The following is a 16,150-nucleotide window of genomic DNA, read 5'->3' on the forward strand; positions in this document are numbered from 1 at the left end:
TCTCCTCAACAAAATTAGAGATAAGGGCAAAATAGTTTCTGCCTGGTAGTGAGGGGGTAGGGAGGGAGAGGGAAGGGGCGGGGGAGGTGTAAGGGAGGGGTGGGGGAAGGGGGGAGAAATGACCCAAACACTGTGTGCACATATGAATAAAAATAAATAAATAAAAAATAAAGAACAAATTAAACAAGTTTCATATGAACAGAGAACCACATTTTCTTGTCTACTTTTTTAAATGTACTCAAATTCAGAAAGGATTCCTGAAGCACTGCATATTCTCTGCCAAACCCCATGGACATGGTGTGGCTATCTATACCTGCTCCAGACTGGAAGCCAGCTAGAGGCTTCCTGTGTGCACAGGGACCCCTGCTCTCCCTGTGGGAGTAGGCGGGGCATCCCCTGGGCCTTTCTCTCAGAATGAGTCTCAACTGCCTTTTGGGGTGAGAGACCACCAGACAGGCAGAGGCAGGTCTCTGATGCTATAAGCCAACAGATCTCTCTGCACCCAGTGTCTCCATTGTGTGGCCACAGCCAGCCTTTGCTGCTTCCCTCACTCCCCTATGTAGACATTTCCAACCTAAGACATCCCTTGGAAAAGGCTATTTTCCTATTAGTGATCTCTCATTAGACACAGGAAGAACAGTGAATATTGTTTACAATATTTCTGTTTTCTTCAAGGAAAAGATACTCGAGAAGTTTCAATCTTAACAAATTTCAGCACTGATGCTTCTTTCTCCTCCCTGAATCATTAAGCCCCACAGGTGTAGATGGGACTTTTTTTTTGCTCTTCCATCTATAACTTGAAGAGTTACATTAATTTTTGCAATCTGTAAAACTGTTTCCTGCTGTGTCACCTAAGTGTAAGCCTCAGGTAACTAACTGCCTCCAAGACAGATGTAAACATTAAAAATTAAAGACCCTTTAATTTGAAAGACACTAAGGTGAAGAACAATTGTTCTTTCACTACCTGAATGTAACCCCACAGACCCCCTTTCTGGAGGGCCTGCTCTCTGCAAGGCAAGGACACATCAATGCAGAGTGAATGAGCCCCAGTGTCTTACTGTCCTCCCCAGGGAAGGGAGCGGTGCCAGAGACCACCACCTCTGTAGTCCCTTTTGGAGCCAAACCATGACTCAAAGAGGAAGTTCTGTTTCCATCACAGGGCCCACGTGGATGGGAGGAGCTTGGGGACATACCTTGCCAGTTTTCCCTGCTGTCATACTGTTCTGCATTTTCATGGCTTCAATCACACAAATTTCCTGACCTTCTGCTACCTGGAAAATGAATTAAAATTGGATTGAGGTTTTAAAAGCATTCTAATTTTTGCAATAACGCCTAAGAGTAAAGCCATTAAAGGATTCTTTGTCAAAAATGCTAAAATGTTCATCAAAACAGCAATGACCTCTAATGCATCCCCATTCCAAGTACATCTTTAGGGGACAGTAGACAAAGACAATTCCCTCCATCATCAAGTCCTCTTTAGAAAACCACCCAGATACTAGAGAATTAGGGATGCTGCCTGTGGGCCTGTCTCTGGGGACCCGAGTCTTACAGATGCTATAAAACCAGAATGTTTCCACTTACTTAACCTGAAATGTCCAGAATAGGTAAATCTCTACAGACAGAAGGATTGACAGGGGCCTGGTTTAGGGACATGGGAGTGACTGCTGATGGGTAAAGGGTTTCTTTTTGGGGTGATAAAAAATGTTCTAAAATTAATGGCGATGGTTATACAATTCTGAATAGATTAAAACCACTGAATTTACACTGTAAAGAGATGAACTGCACTATATATGTAAATCATATCTCAGTAAAGCTGTACAAAAACAATGGCACACTTCTGACTATAGTCCCGTGGAGCTGGGAACAACAGCTTAGTGTTAGGCTATGAGGACCACCATCCCTTCCTCTGCAGGACGCACACATTCTGACAAGGCAGCTGCTAGACAATACCTTCCCACACAGGAAGTGGTTTCTAGAGTTGTATCATGTTCTGTGAGGAGACCTGATAGCTCCCGTAGGCGTGTGTTCTAGTGTTTGCCTCTCATGGTGAGAGAAATCTAGGTGGAACTGGGTATAAACCCATGGGGGTGGAAGCACAGCCTCTATCCAGGAATAAGCTGTGACTAAAAGCCACTCCAATTACTCACTTTCCTCTGGTCCTGATGGGTAAGCACTGATGAGCTGGGCCAGATTTTTCTTAGCTTTGTGGCAAGGGGCCTCCCACTCTTTGAAATGGCAGGACAAGGGCTCTGTGGGGTCTGGTTGGCATGCTAGGACGGGCTCCTGGGCAGTCACATCACAAAAGTGCCACAGAAGTGCCTGGAGAATGTTCTTTCCCGTCATCCCCAAATGATCTCCAAGTCCCCCTCCTGGTCCCCTGGGACACACAAGCTGTCTTGCTGGCAGTGCAGTGCGCCTGGGCCCTGAGTGTTCTATCCTCTGCTGTTCAGGTGGGGGCTGCGTTCTCCTGGCAGAGGAATATAGGAAGAGAGGAGATGCCAAAGCCTCGGTGCTGGCAAGTGGGAGAGAACTGCTGATGAGTGGGGCTCCAAGCCGACGCTCACTGCCGCTTTTGATTCATTTCACCTGGTATGCACAGTGAACCAGCAACTTGCAAGGGCTGTTCTTCAAAATGCAAGGGGACAGGAGATGATGACGAGGGGGCCCTGGTCCAATATGTTGAAACTGTCACTCCCTCGTATGGCCTTTTCTCTCTCTTCAAAGGCAGGCAGGGACCAAGAAAGCCAGGAGATGTTCAGATCTGCCAAATTGTCACCTACCACGTAGCTACACATAAGAAAGCCCTGTGAGGCCTCCTAGACAGAACCAGAAGCCTGTCCAGCAGTCAGATTCAAAATACCCCAAACCATGAACTAGGCACCCAGGCAAGAGGGCAGGGTGGTCTTTTGGGAGTGGATCTGAATCTCAACAGAACACCATGGAAATTCTATCCAAAAATCTACCTCTGCGCTCTGGTCACCATTCTCTTCACAGATGGACTGGTCCCACCATGGGGACTTGGAAGCTGGCCTCCCACATCCCCACCTGGCCTGTCTTCCTCTTAACGGGCACTGGAAAGCCCTGGGATGGCTGTAGCCCTATCTCCTCACCCACACCCCACCAGCTTCTCATGGGTGGGCACAGCCTTGTCCCTCTGCCAGCAGCTGTGCCCTTGCTGCTATCCACTGCCTCCTATCCATCACTTCCTTATGCAGGTCTTATGCACATAAAAAGAAACAAAATCTGGATGTCCCCATGGTCATGCCAAGGGGCAAAGGCCAGCCTGACAATGGTGCCATCAAAACACACTAAAGGACAACTGGGCCAGGCCACAGCACCCCTCCAGGCCCTACTGGAGCCTGGGGGCAGCAGGAGGTGGACAATGAGATTAAGGGGCACTGACCATCCTCTCTGGCTGGCTTTGAGTGCTTGTAACATGAGCCAAGCTGCAAAGAGGTAAGCTATAGGTGACTGAAAGTGGTAGATCCCAAACTGTTAATCAGATAAACCAAACCTCTGATTTAGCCCAAGACAGAAGTGAGAAGTCCCCTCTTCAAAGGCAGGCAGGAAATAATCCTCCCTCTGATTGTGACACTCTGGTAATTTTATGAAAGGACATCAAAGGAAGTGCATCCTGATAAGAAGGGAACCCCCCACACACATCTGCAGGACCCTTAGCCCTGCCCTAACTTGCAGAATTCGATTTCAGCACTCCACCTGCCTTCTTATTTCCCCGCAGTTCCTCTCACTACATCTACCACGTTATTTCACTGCATGTGGAAACCTGAGTCTTCCACTTCTTCCTCTCCTTTCACTTGGAGCAATCTGTTTTGTAGGCTGTTTTCTCTCACTCATTCCTAACAGGAAGCTCTTAGAAACTGGTTCCTTGATACCCACAAGACAGTGATACATTTTGTCCAAGAAGATCCTGTTGTATACACGCACACACGCACACAAACTCACTCAAAATCATGTTAGAGAAGCAAACACAGCACAAGTTGCACATCACAGACTGTGGTGGAAATGCAAACCATACATGCTCAGTCTGTGGGCAGTGGCTGTCACTGGAGGGTGCACTACAGGGCCCACCAAGAGGTGTCGTCAGTCTTCACCTTGGGCTGCCTACCTGGCTGTGCCTGGAACACACACCACACACCCTAGGGTGCTAGGGCTGGGCAGGAGCCCATGGAGGTAGCACCTTCTGACTGCCCGGGGATTTGGGAAGCCCAGGCATAACTGGACTCATGGAGCAGATTTCTGAGCCTGCTGTCGCCATGGGACAGTGCCCAAGGCAGGGCCCATCATGCAGCATGTGTGTGCACACACTTCTCTAACACTTCTGTGAATCATCTGATAAAGACTTAATGATTGTGACAGGATGTCTCCAATGTTGGGCTTACTAAATGGTCACAAGCCTCGTAAGTCTTTCTGATGAACTTAGTCAGCCTGATGTATTTCTCTGTTCCCTAATTGGTGAAAAGTTTGGAGGCCTGAATCCTGTATCTTTCATCCGGCTTATTGCATCCTCTCCTCTGACATGGGGTCAAGGTTCACATTCGCATCCGATTCTCAGAGCAGCACTCATTAAGCAGGAGCCAGCGTGGCCCCCAAATGAGTAAGCTTGAGAAAGAACTCGGCCCATTTACTCAGCAGATTTTCGCATGTTTAGGGGGCCTGAATGTCACCCAGCATTGCTCTGTGCTGAAGAGTTTCAGACATCTCCAGCTGATGATTAATTGTGAGTGATGGGAAATAAAATCTAGTGAAGCCAGCTGCTTGCCATGGTCGGCAAAATGACTCTAATGGATAGAGGCTGCCAATTTTCCAGTGTTGCTGGCAAGTCTTCCAAGTGTAATTAAGGGAAGTTATAAATGATATGGAAATCTATCAAGTTCCATTTATTTTCAGAGGACTCTTTCCCTAGAGACTTTTATCTTGAAGCTTATAGTATGCTTTGTTGTGCTAATGATTTAAGCCACATCTTGTTTCTGATTAAAGCCCCCAATCTCCTTCTACCAAGTCCTCTTCACTCCTTCCACAAAGATTAAAGACACAGAACCTTCTTCTGCACATGCCCCATCTCAGAAAACACTCTGACTGGGACACATTTGGCAACATGTATCATTCAAACTGCAAACTGCCATTGCCCCTAAGAACGCTCAAAGAAAGTGCATGAAGGGAAAGGGGTGCATCTCTGCCAAACATAGAAGAAAGCCCCCAAAAGTCGAGCCTTGAAGCTGCGCTCGAGGGCAGATACTCATCAGAAAGTGGTGTAGCCCACTAATGTTATTTGATTTGGAATAAAAGCATGAAAATGATGGCAAAGGCCTAAAATTGGAGACGTAAAGGATGACTGCACAGTACTCCATTTCTCAATTTCATCCTTCAGAGCCACAAAATGGGGGTGATACAGTGACTGGATGAGATTTACAGTAACAGCTGTGGTCTTCCCACACAAGGGAGGCCCTTCTAATGGGCTGAGGTCTGTTTGCAACAGACGGGGAGGAAAAAAACAAGGTTCCCTATTAAGAGTGTGCAGGCATATTTCTGATCAAGAAAATCATTATGGGAGTCGGGTTTCCTTTAAGACGGCCCTTACCTTTTTTTGTCATCCAAACCCAGGGCTGTTGTGAAGGTGGTATCACTTAAATATAGGCAAGAGGACACAAATGGTGTCGAGTTTATTCCCCTTCGGAAGCCCACTCTCCAGCAAGTGTAAAGAATGCAGAGGAAACTGTGCCAGTGGCATATGGCTTTCTACTGTGCTAAACATTCATACAAAGGACAGGTTCATCAGTCATTGGAGTATCTGGATAAAAAATGAGCTCCTGATGGATGGTATTCTGAGCTTACCTGCTGCCAGTACATTACCAGAGAAACACCGGTTTTGAAACCCACATGACATTAGAAACTGCAGACCATGAAACACGACACGCGCAGAAGCACATAACGTACGCCAGATTATACAAAATAATAAATAAGCCACTTAAACCCTCTGCCTAAAATTGGGCCCGATGCAAGGAACCCTGGGTCACTTCTACGCAGGCCAATTAATGCACAGCATCTGCTGTATAGAAGCAGGGCATGAAGCACTTCCGAATGATTTCGGCAATTAAAAGAAAACTGTTTCCTGCCTGTTCAGACAGCAACTGTTTCCCTGCAACAGTGAGCACCAAATCTCCATGTGCAGCTGAAAAATTCAGTTCCTTTTTGGGGGGAAGGGGTAGGGGAGGATAAATTTTTATAGAAAAGGGAGCCTTCTTTTGTTGTCCTATGTTCTGTGTCTTCTTGCCAAATGAGACAGAAGGCTTGGAGGCTTACCGCCCGTTACAGTCTCCCCTTCTGCTGCACAGGGCCCCCCGAAAACCAGGGATCAATGTCAACCCTGCTGACTGTGCCACATGAGCAAAAATCCTTCCGTTTCACTTTTAAAGGCTGTGCCACTCAGAACACAGGTGCCTAAGTGCCATGAATTTTAAGGTCCTGTGACCTGAAGGCAGCAGGCGAGAATCAGATTATCCCAACTTCTCTTTCTGAATTGCAAGGATGGGTTGCTACCTCTCCCTTGCTCTTTCCTGGAGAAGCTTGCATTGCTCCCAACATCTTCACAGAAAGTGGGAGGGAGCGGGACTGCAGTATTTAAACAAGGATGGAACTGTCATCAAATTACAAGGAGGACAGGACAGTGGGCAGAAATGCCACCAACCACCTTATCTGGAGAAGCTGGCAGCCAGGAGAGGTCTGCACCCAGCAGTCACTGGTAAAAAAGCAGAGGCCACATGTTCAGCATGGTTGCTGGCTCTAGAGAGGTCTGCCCTCCGGGTACTGCCCTTGTCCCTCTTTTGGGCCTGTCCTGGAACTGAGCAGTGGGGGCAAGGAGCTCAGGAAAAGAGTACAGACCCATGGCCAATGTGAAACAAATCCAGCTTTCCTAAAATTCCTTAAAATGAAGAAAAATGTTATTCCCTACTGCCCTCTAACCAGACCCAGGCTAGAGACTAATAAAGAGAACTAGTTAAAATGGGCAAGAAGCCAGTCTGGATTCTCTACTTTTGGGAAGTAGGCTGTTTTAAAGGACTCAGTGAAATAATTTTCCTTTACATTTATTTTTACCTTTTTATTTCTTTAGCAAAAGATAAAAGATATTTTGAATCTTGGTAAGGCTGATAATGGTCATCTTCAAAAATGCTTAGAACAAAGATAACATGCTCTCTCATCCCAAGGAGATCATTCCTTGGAAAATAAAATCAATGCCAAGCTTGCAAAAGACTCTTCTCCAATATTTAATGTATTGACTGGCCCTTCAAAACATTTTTATAGTATACTGATAATTATCATTGAGTAAGTTAATTGTAAAAATCCCTGACTTATTACCCACAACAAAAACTATCCCTAAAATATAAAAATATGTGTTATCTGGAAAAAGATTAAAAGGCCAATTTTGGGAAAGCCATTACTTCTGAAAAAGACAGGGTAGGAAATCAACTGGGGAGAGACCACAGAGCAAATTCATGGTATATGCAGCCATGTTTTATTGCTAAGTAAAATTTGGAATAAAAATAGTAAAGGTAAATGGAGAGCATATGGTGCTTGTGCGATTACGCTCTGTAACTTTCTGCATGTTTGTAATACTTCATGATTTAAAGGTTTGAAAATGTTAATGAATGTGTGAATCTGTGTCTACATGTTAGAGAACATAATCTGAGGACTGGGTACAACCTGGCATCTTGTCAAATAAGCTGCTTAAATAACCACTGCTATAAGATGTGTAAATCTATTCAGTGCCATTATTGTATGACTGTAAATCAAGACACCCAGAAACTGGAATGTCCACTCAACAACCAGGGTCCTCTGCCTGAGCTCTGAAGACAAAGGGGAGGTGTGACTATGAAGCTTGGCAAAGGAGCATGTTTGTCTCATGGTCTGTGGTTACCCACCTGCTGGAAGTTTCCCCGAGGAGGAAGGCTTTGCAACGAAGACAACCTGGAGGAAACCTGGGTGTGTTACTATTATTGACTACAAGCACAGAGTTCACTGGTGTGCTGTATGGGATACCATTTTTCTGCCCCTAATGCATTGTTCAAGAAAGTAATAATACCAGATACTTTACTGCCCTTCTGCTAAAGACCAATCTTAGTACAAAGTTGATCTTCCTTTGAACTAAACAGAACTTTATCAAAAGAAGAAATTCAAATTGCCAAAAAACACATGAAAAAATGCTCACCATCTCTAGCCATAAAGAAAATACAAATTAAAACCACACTAAGATTCCACCTCACCCCTGTTAGAACAGCCATCATCAGCAACACCACCAACAACAGGTGTTGGCGAGGATGCGGGGAAAAAGGAACCCTCTTACACTGCTGGTGGAAATGCAAACTAGTACAACCACTCTGGAAAAAAATCTGGAGGCTTCTTAAAAATCTAAACATAGATCTACCATATGATCCAGCAATACCACTCTTGGGGATATACCCAAGACTGTGACACAGGTTACTCCAGAGGCACCTGCACATCCATGTTTATTGCAGCACTATTCACAATAGCCAAGTTATGGAAACAGCCAAGATGCCCCACCACCAACGAATGGATTAAGAAAATGTGGTATTTATACACAATGGAATTTTATGCAGCCACGAAGAAGAATGAACTCTTATCATTCACAAGTAAATGGATGGAACTGGAGAACATCATACTGAGCGAGGTTAGCCTGGCCCAAAAGACCAAAAATCATATGTTCTCCCTCATATGCGGACATTAGATCAAGGGCAAACACAAGGGGATTGGACTCTGATCACATGATAAAGCGAGAGCACACAAGGGAGGTGTGAGGATAGGTAAGACACCCAAAAAACTAGATAGCATTTGTTGCCCTCAATGCAGAGAAACTAAAGCAGATGCTTTAAATCGACAGAAGTCAATAGGACAAGGGTACCAGGAACTAAAGAAAAGTTTAGTTCGAGAAGAATTAATTTAGAAGGTAACACACATGTACAGGAAAGCAATGTGAGTCAGCTCCCTATATAGCTATCCTTATCTCAACTAGCAAAAACCCTTGATCCTTCCTATCATTGCTTACACTCTCTCTTCAACAAAATCAGAGATAAGGGGGTGGGGGGAGGAGAGAGGGGGTGGGGGAGGGGGAGGGGAGAAGGGGGGAGAAATGACCCAAACATTGTATGCACATATGAATAAAATAAAAATTAAAAAAAAAAAAAAAGCAACAACAACAACAACAACAAATGGCTGGTGGAGTGGCTCAAGTGGTAGAGTACCTACATAGCAAGCGTGAGTTCAAACCCCAGTACTGGAAAAAAAAAAAAAGTCTTTCTTATTGTCGTCTCTTCAACAAAATTGGAGAAGTAGGCTGAACAGGTTCTGCCTGGAAGCAGGAGGTGGGGGGAGGAGGGGGAGGGGACTGAGATTAAGGGAGGGAGGGGGGGATGGCCCAAACAATGTATACACATTAAAAAAGATAGATACTTAAAAAAATAAAACAAGTCACAAAAATACTAACTTTGATTATAGAGGCTTCCCAGTTTCTGACAAGTGTTACATGTATAGAAAAATAGGTATTTTTCAAATTGAAATGACAGTCTCCGTAGAAACATTTTCAGAAGGCATATGAAAGTGATCATATCAGCTTTCTGAATTAAATTTGTGTTTTGCGATGTTAATAATCCACTTCTACTTTGTTCATGGTTTGTTGCATTTTACTACGTATGAACATCTCTTCTATGCACATTCAGAAAAACCGTTATCCGATCGTGTCAAAACTGCTGCTATTACATTTAATGTGAAACAGTACATCACAGAGACTGAAAAGCATGAGGAACTTTCACTGTGAACCCTGTGAGAGTGTTAGCATAAAACACCACTTCAGCATACAGAACAGGGAAAGTTTCAAGTGACCTGGCTCTCGACCCCACGCATCATGACCTCCCACCACACTGGTCATGTCCTTCTACACACACTCCCAAGCTTCCTCCTTCTAAGGTTTTTAAACTCTGCCCAAATTTTTTACTTCGAAATACAGATTTGCTATTCATGATTTATGTGACACTTCTGTAGAAATTATCATTGCCAGACCTATCATCCTATTTGTCAAGTTTTATTTAAGGGCAGCATAAAAATTACTGCTGAAATTCAAAGTATAAATAACACTTCAAAACAAATGGAATACTTGCAGCCTTAGTTTTTAGGTTCCTGTTTTCCTTGAAAATACCTGGAGATGATTTAATCCATTATCTTTCCACTGATAAAAGTGGAACCTCACTCAGCTATTGTGATTGTTGAGAAAAACACAACATGTCCTGCAGTGTTCAAATAATTTTAAATAGAAAACTGAAAAGTTACAAGTGGTATTTCCTATAATGGCCTCAAGTAAGTGCTGTGCCTTTGGTCCAAGAGAAGTTTCTTGTATTTTAATTATGTAAGGCAAAATTTCATTATAGGAATTGTTGTAAGAGCTGATAAGCTTCTCACTCTGCATTTGGTGTCAGTCTTAGCATTTTGGACATTTTTCACAAATAACAGTAATTCAAGAGAAAACACTGTTTTATCATGACACAATGGCACAGAACATGAAAGGAAGTTCTGCAAGGACCCAAAGAGAAGAATAAAGGGAAGTGCATGCTCCACCTGACCAGCTCTGCATGCGGGGCCCAGGGCGTCTGTAAAGGTGAAGGACATGGAGCTGATGAGTCCTTCAGGAACTCTGACTTAAGGAACACATAAAATAGAAACCCTACTGCTCTGCAGCGACATAATTCTAACTCACAAATTAAACCACTCGAGTACCAATATTTAATGATTACTGGGTGCTTTCAATATTGGAGCCACCCCTCTGAAGCAAGCACTGGATCACACTGTTCACTGGCTTTCCCACCTCAACTTATTAACCAGGAAATGAAAAATATGAAGGTGAACCCCTTTCAGTATGTAGAAGATGGAGGCCAGTGGGACTACAGCTGTTACAAAGCAAAGGGTGTGCTGGCTTGGCCTTGGACTCCCTACTTAATGCCTGCTGAGCAGCCACAGTGAACAAGTGAGGAGCCACAGCTTCTCCTTGCTGGAGGCAGGAACTCACCACCTCCTCCCTGCCTCCCCCAACTTAGGCTTGGACTCAGGTGTTAGAAAAGTTAAGGGTTTAAGGTAAATACTTATTTTCAAACGTGCGTGTGTGCACACACACAGACACACACAAATGTGATTTTCTAATTAAAGCTGCACACTTAGGACTGACAAACTCAGGCTGGCAGTATACAGACTATGTGGCTTCCAGAAAAACCTTAAGAACATGGAAAACAAATCCTTCACATTGTTTACCAACTTGCTCATCTAACCACTAGAAGATTCTAATAACTGCTCTGATAATGTAGTGTGTAGGGGGGGACTGTTAACATCAAGCCACCCTCTTTCAACCTGATCCTGTATAATGAAGGTGAGCCCCTTCCCCAGACACACACACACACACACACACACACACACACACACACACACACACACAAATTTTATGTTTTATCTCCCAAATCAGGCAGTCAGTAGTGAATGCTTCCAGGAACGTCAGTGCTTTCACAGTAAATGGAAATTTACAGCTATATGGCCCCTCAGCTTTTCTAGGAAAGCTAGTAGTTCTATTTCTGTTTCATCAGGGAAGCCATTGTTGAGTCAGTTTCCCAGCTTCACATATCAATTTCAGTACTAATCATTTACCGATTTAATTGATTATTTTTACTTGTTATTCTTATGTATTAAATACTTTTCTAGAAGCCGATGTCAATTACATGAGTTTTTCTCAATGTTAAGAGGATGTCTTAACAGGAAAATTTTAACATAATCTTTATAAGAAAATATGTAAAACCCAACAATTTCATTCAGATACAAAAAAGAATCATTATGTCATCCAGGGAAGTTTCTCATGTTTGACTACAAAGTTCCTGCATATAAATAAAAATTTAAGTACTTAGGTGCCTCTAGAAATCTGGGTGCATCTTAGGTTGCTTTCTTTTCACTTTTGCTGCTTACCAACAGATTTCTATCTGTGCTCTAGTATAAATGCATGCATCCCACTAACTCATCCATAGCAAGTCATCTTGAGACCAGACATATGAGGAAATAACTAATATGGTTTTAATTTGTGCTTTAATGTCACAAGGTCAAAATGAAAAACTGCAAACTGTGATCCTAAATTTTATTTCCAAAGTTCCAGAAGTACGCTAGAACTGTACAGATTATAGGATTAGCCTTTTCTGTGCTTTCCTTCGAAATTAGACATTTAGTCCAGAAATCATGCAAAAATAACCAGAGGATTATTTCTTGGGATGAATTCTTTCAGGCTGCTTCAAGAAAAGAGAGCTGAGGGTATATAACAAGTTTAATAAAATACATCTCAAAACACCAAATTTGTGAAATGAAAACGAATGTGCACTCATTTCTGTTCCACTTCCGTATCACCTGGGAGGACAGGCGCTCAGAGGTGCATCACTGATGTAATTCAAACGTGAAACAAGTAGAGACAAAGAGCACAAAAAATCTACTCTGCTGTTTTGTAGGCATCACCTGGGTAAAGATAGAACACAAAGGGTGTGATGGTGTCATTATTTTGTTAGGAGAGGTCTGAGCCCAGCAGATGCAGCCCTTACCATGTCTCCAGGTTTGACAGAGAAGGCCACCACCACTCCTGGCATCGGCGAGCGTAGAATGCTGCTTGTGTCCTCAGCCACTTTTTCCAGCATAAATTTGTTCAATTCTGCCGCGAGTTTGGTTAAGATACGTACCTTGTACTTGAAGGAAAAAACAAAACAAAACAAAAACATAAAGGAGTTTAAATGATGAACTTTTCCTTCAAAGTCACGCTCATTCAAAATCAGTTTTTAGCTTTTCAATTAAAATTACAATAATGTCCTTTAAGTCAAGCATTTTTAAATGTTCTTATACAACCATCAAAATAGATTTCTGACATGCATTGAGAGTCAGTTATTTAAGAATTTTTTTTGAAATAAGAACTACTCCAGCTGTTAATTAGTAACATATACTAAACATCCTGAATCCTTGAGAAAAACACCTCAAAACTCTGTAAAGAAAACAGCAGGAATTGTGCTTGATCTCCCTTCACGGCTTCCCAACTTCAGAGGAAGGGAAGTCCTGTTGACTGAGACAGCCAAAGGGCTACAGATGCACCAGCAGATGGCAGCAGACGGCCATCCAAACCTGTACCCCTCCAGGTCGGCTGCACTGGGCGGATCAGTAAGTTAAAACAAAGGGTTTTCGTGTTCATTTGGACAAAACAATCTTTAAAATTCAATTTTTTTAGTGACATAAAACATATTCACACCAAAAGAGTCAGATTTTGTTTTTAGGTACAATATCATGCAGCCTTTCTGATGTAACAAGGCGGTTAGGATAAAGATAAAATAGAATGAGAATGCCTTCTGGGCTCAGAGACCATCACATCAAGATTTTTAAAAGATGGACAGAAAACAGTATGCACATCAGGTATTTTCATGGAATCTTTTATAGATGGTTCTCAAACACTTAGGGGCACCTTAAAGTGAGTCTGGTCAAACAACATTTCTAAGAAAAGAGAATTCCTACTAGGCAGGAAAAATCCTAGATTTCTGTGGATCAATGTATGAGCCAAAATTTGGTCTATCCAAACAGAAATGGGATAAAATGGTTTTCAGAGTGTTACTGGAAGATTTCTACATTCTTACTGGCTTGAATGTCTGGGACACGACAGAGCAGCACCCACTGTGCAGCTCCACTGTGCTGGAGGGAAGCTGCTGTAACTCAAAGCCTCCTGTGGGCATCATGATGGCAAGGATGCAAAGACAAAGTCTAATTCACCCTTTGATTCTGTATGGGACAGCAGAGATCTCCAAGTGGGCTCTTTGCAGGATCTATTTTAAAGGGATAGGAGGGAGGGCCCCAGCAAAGAGCTTTGATGGCCTAGGTTCCAAGTAGATTTGTGACATGGTGACAGGTTGAATAATAACATCTTTTGCATGTTTCTTTACTCCTGAGTGTGTGTTTTGCAATCAAGACATACAAGTGTCTGCCAGTTTCTGAAGGATATGATCCTTAAGTGAAATTACAGTGCAAATAAAAGCTTTTTGCTCCTATTAAAATTCATCTGAGTCATAAGTGGCAAAGGAAAAAGCAAGGAGAGTGCATGCTGCTGTCAGTCTAAGAAACACTCTGGGCAGAGGGACTATTTATCACCGATGAATTGTACCTCCAAGTCCTTCATTATACCAATGGGGGGGGGTTGTAGACGGAGAGGGGAGAACATAATTGGGCCAAATTGCACAGTTTTAGTATCTGTGCTCTGTCTGCCTTGGAAAGAAAAATCCCCTATCACTCGAGCCATGAGAGTCAACTGAAAAGTTACTTTTCCAGCTGGCGTCACCCTGGGGGCTCCTCCTATTGCCACTGGCCAGCATTGTGTCTCATCTTCCAATGTAACATACGAATTTATTTTTTCCTTGTTTTTGTCACAATTCAACTTCAAAATGTAACCTCTGAATTCAGGAAAAGAATCTTTATACCTTCAGAAGAAGAAGATTACAACTTTCGCCACGCAAATGTATAAGAATTCATTTTTGCTATCACAAATAAGGCTTAATAGAAACACAGTGCTAATTAAGACTGTGCTCAGCACCATTTCTCCCCAGCAATGACCAGATTCTGACTAAAACTGGATTTTTCTTGCTATTTTTGTAATTTTCCTATCTTTTGGATTCCTTTCTCTGTAGGATTCCTGCTTTGCTTGGAAGGAGATGTAAAAGAGTCACAAAACTCAATGCCTTTAGACACAGTCTTTGTTATTGATGAGATGTTCCTTTTCCTTTTGTATTTGTTTATTGTTCTTAAATCTGTTGGGGGATAAGTGACTTATTGTAATCTTAAGCAAAAAATAACAACGGAGTAAATGCCTCAGAGTTGTTGCACAGAGTTGGCTTAGAAGTGACCTTTTTTGAATATAAAAAAAGAAGACAGAGAGAAAGTTTGCTTCTTAAGATTACCTTTGATGTTGTCTTGACCCCTTCAGAGTCAGCATCTCCACACAAACACCCCAGTTTTAAAAAACAGTCTCCTGACAGCCCACAGCAGGGCGTGCCCAAATGGGGACTAAGCAGGGTGCAGCCTAGCGAACCAGTAGAGTGTAGCTTGATGAGAACTGGAAAAGCTTTTTGATGGTCCAGAAAGAATATACATCAGGCCACAGAGCTTATGATACAAACTGTAATTTATTGGTGTCTCCAGATGCTTGGGAGGCACCAGGCAGTTCAACCAGCTGAGAAGTTTCAGGAAAGCAGTCATATAAGTGTGGTTTTATGATGGATATTTAAATATTCTTCAGGGGTGGGTAAAACTTCCCTGGAGAGTTTAGATTTTAAATTTATGTTGTTTTCAAGCAGATAAACCACACTGTTGATGTTTTCAGGATGCAGGTTCAAAGTTCTAAGGGCTAGCTGATGGGATGGAGAAGCCTGGACCTAGAAGATGGCAGGTTTTCACCCTGCTCTGTCAAGAGGGATGGGAACTGCCACAGAGCTTAAGCTGGTCAGCTCTGGGTTCATGAGTAGATGGCTCTGCAGGTTGGTCTCTAAACCACTGTCAAAATAAAAAGATTTTGAAAAACACCTCACCCTGTAAATTAGAACAGAGAACAGGTGCTCTCAGGCTCCACAATCCATACATGACCATAATGGGAGGGAATGAGGTGTTATCTAATGACCCAATTATGTAAAATGACCCCCAGCCTGAGTCTGCAAGCGAATTAATTTTATGGTGTCTAAATGTGAAACCATATCTAACAAGAAAATTTCTCCCTAAAATTTAAAAGAAAGAAAAGGAGTCACTGCAGACATGAAAGGCTCAGACAGAGACCATAAGATAGGGACAATTAAAGGGAACACAATGGGATTGTTTTTTTAAAACTAACACACAACTCCTACCTGGATGGATATAGCTGGTATTAGGAGAGAAGGGGAGCCAGCATGGTTTTGAGGGAGAGGGATATTTTGTAACTGGACTTGGTTACTAGAGCATCCTGCAAATGGACATGCCCACCTGTGCTATAGCCTGTAACCAAAACCCCCAACACATACACACACTACAGAAGAATCTCTCTTTCCTTATGAGA

At 42.9% G+C, this 16,150-nt stretch overlaps 1 protein-coding gene across 3 annotated transcripts in view; it reads right to left on the reverse strand.

The window, feature by feature from the left end:
- The window catches only part of Pcca (propionyl-CoA carboxylase subunit alpha), a 356,147-nt gene that overhangs the window by 2,309 nt on the left and 337,688 nt on the right, over positions 1 to 16,150 (reverse strand). For 2 of the 3 annotated variants that reach the window (XM_074043045.1, XM_074043043.1), the window contains 2 exons: positions 12,645 to 12,785; positions 1,194 to 1,271 (listed from right to left, as the gene is read on the reverse strand). In XM_074043045.1, coding sequence (XP_073899146.1) covers positions 1,194 to 1,271; positions 12,645 to 12,785 — 219 coding nt within the window. Of the gene's footprint in view, positions 1 to 1,193; positions 1,272 to 12,111; positions 12,562 to 12,644; positions 12,786 to 16,150 lie in introns of those variants that run through there. The other variant, XM_074043044.1, reaches the window with a different exon arrangement.

Source organism: Castor canadensis, chromosome 10 (assembly GCF_047511655.1).
Source record: "Castor canadensis chromosome 10, mCasCan1.hap1v2, whole genome shotgun sequence".
In the NCBI taxonomy this organism is placed as follows: Eukaryota; Metazoa; Chordata; class Mammalia; order Rodentia; family Castoridae; genus Castor; species Castor canadensis.